The 2,288-nt window shown below is 55.9% G+C and overlaps 1 protein-coding gene across 1 annotated transcript in view; it reads right to left on the bottom strand.

Annotated features, from left to right (window-relative positions):
- The window catches only part of PPIL2 (peptidylprolyl isomerase like 2), a 34,350-nt gene that overhangs the window by 15,934 nt on the left and 16,128 nt on the right, over positions 1 to 2,288 (bottom strand). Inside the window, exons 6-7 of the mRNA XM_021715049.1 lie at positions 1,788 to 1,879; positions 735 to 824 (exon numbers count right to left, since the gene is read on the bottom strand). Coding sequence (XP_021570724.1) covers positions 735 to 824; positions 1,788 to 1,879 — 182 coding nt within the window. The remainder of the gene's footprint in view (positions 1 to 734; positions 825 to 1,787; positions 1,880 to 2,288) is intronic.

Here is a 2,288-nt window from a genome sequence, read left to right as displayed (position 1 = left end):
GCGATCATTCCGCCTCAGCCTTCCAAGTAGCTGGAACTACAGGCACGCGCTACCACGCCCGGCTAATTTTTGATTTATGTAGAGATGAGGTCTCACCAAGTTGCCCAGGCAGCTCTCGAACCCGCAGGCTCAGGCAGTCCACTCACCTCAGCCTCCCAAAGGCGTGGGATTACAGGCTGAGCCACTAAGCCCGGCCAGGCTAAAGTTTTGATTTATTGTAGAGATGCGGTCTCACCAAGTTGCCCAGGCTGGTCTCGGACCCCTGGGCTCAGGTAATCCTCTCATCTTGGCCTCTCAAAGTGCTGGGATTATAGGCATGAGCCACCATGCACAGCCTAGAACTTTTCTAAGTCAGTGTTTTTCATCAACTCACTCCAGGTTCTCTGACACCTGCAAGGACATACCAATACCAGACACTGGAGCCCAGAGCATGCACCAGTCCTGCCCTTGAGGCACTGGCACAGAGTCAGGCCTACAGAGTAGCCTTTCAGATATCCCAGATGACTTTGGGGACAGAGATGACGGGTCTTGACATGGAGGGTAGAAATCAGGAGTTGTGAGCGGTTCGTGCAAAGGCCTGGAGTGGCTATTGGGTGGGCTGAGGGCAGCAAGGAGCCACAACCAGGCAGGGTGGCCAGAGAAGATATCACCGAGCCCAGCATGGGGAGCAGAGTAGGCAGGGGAGCTACATGGAGGTTTGGGGGGGTCCCTTCCTGGTGAGTAGGGACACTCACCTGGAGAGTGATGATATCCTGCCGGGAGAAGGGCTCATCAGTCAGCAGGTCCCGGAAGTTCTTGGCCTTGATGTTTAGCTGCTCCACTGCCTGCAGCCAGGAGGGAAGTAGTGTTCGGTGCCTGCCCCAAACCTTGACACATGGCCTCAAGCAGGGGTGCCTGGAGCCACCCCAAGCTTGGCACCATTGTGAGGGGAGGAATGGATGAAGACTATGTGTGCACACCACAGGCTTACAGCAGCAGCCCCCACAAAGGCAACCTGTGCCTAGCACAGGCCAGCACACAGGCTCAGTGAGCTCCCACCCTCACACCCACCTTCACTGAGTACTTCCTGTGTGCCATGCACAATGCTAGACCTGGGAAAACAGGGCATGAGCACATGAGAAGCCTGCCCTCATGAGGCACAGTCTAGCTGTACTCTCGCTCTACCCACAAGGGCTGACCACACAGTCTGTGCAGGCTTCTGGTAAGAAGTGGCCCCCAGAATCCCTGGAGCAGCACTGGCCCTGGACCCTGCAAATGTGCAGGTACAACAATGAAAATGGCACAGACATGGGCATCCTGTGATGTGGGGTCTGTCTCCATCCCTGAGCGATATACATGTGGACACTGCTGCCTCTTCCCTCCCTCCCTACACCCACTCCTGGTCAGAACCCATCCCCTCAGCCTGAGACCCACTCCTGATGGGGACAGTGGGCTAGCACTCCCCTGGCAGCTCTAGAGGCTGTCCTCAGAGCACAGGTGCCCTCCAAGGGCCCGGTCTTTGCTGGAGAAGACATGAGAGGACCCTCTGGGGGATAAGGGCCCCCTGATCAGTCAGGACAACCTGAATACCAGGTCCAAGCCATGGGAAACACCACCCTACTCCCACACTTCCACTTTTCTTGACCTATCTGAAAACAGGAAGGCTGCCTCACCAGAGCTTTGGATGCCCTGCACCTGTGCCTGTAAACCCCACAAGGACAGCACATCCCGCAGTACCCAGTGTATCTCCAGAGCACACATCTGAGGTCTTCCCACCACAGTTCCCACCGCCCAAGGTAAGAACCCACCTCATGGGTATAGACATTGCCAGTCGTCCTGACAGCCACAATGTGGGTGTTGTTGGTGAACACAGTGAACAGCACCGGGCAGTGGTACTTCCCTGGGGAAAAGGCACATGGGAAGGCCAGTCACCCTTGAAGGCTTTGAACATTTCAATGAGGACCACCAGGGACCAGGGCAGGAACTCAGCAGAGGTCAAAGAAGGGAGGTGAAACACCATGTCAGCTGCCAGAGCAGGGAACCAGAGGGACAGCAGCTGCTCCTCTAACCCCCATACCATTAAGAAACTCCTTTTCAGGCCGGGCACAGTGGCTCATGCCTATAATCCCAGCACTTTGGGAGGCCAAGGTGAGAGTACTGCCTGAGCCCATGGGTTCGAGACCAGCCTGGGCAACTTGGTGAGACTCCATCTCTACAATACATCAAAAAATTAGCCAGGTGTGGTAGCGTGTGCCTGTAGTTCCACCTACTTGGAAGGCTGAGGTGGAAGGATCACCTGAGCCCAGCAG

The sequence above is a fragment of the Carlito syrichta genome, unplaced genomic scaffold, assembly GCF_000164805.1.
Source record: "Carlito syrichta isolate Samal-C Ts95f unplaced genomic scaffold, Tarsius_syrichta-2.0.1 Scaffold306579, whole genome shotgun sequence".
Classification (NCBI taxonomy): domain Eukaryota; kingdom Metazoa; phylum Chordata; class Mammalia; order Primates; family Tarsiidae; genus Carlito; species Carlito syrichta.
The sequence above is the reverse complement of the archived record's forward strand: the minus strand, read 5'-3'. Positions and strand labels throughout refer to the sequence as shown.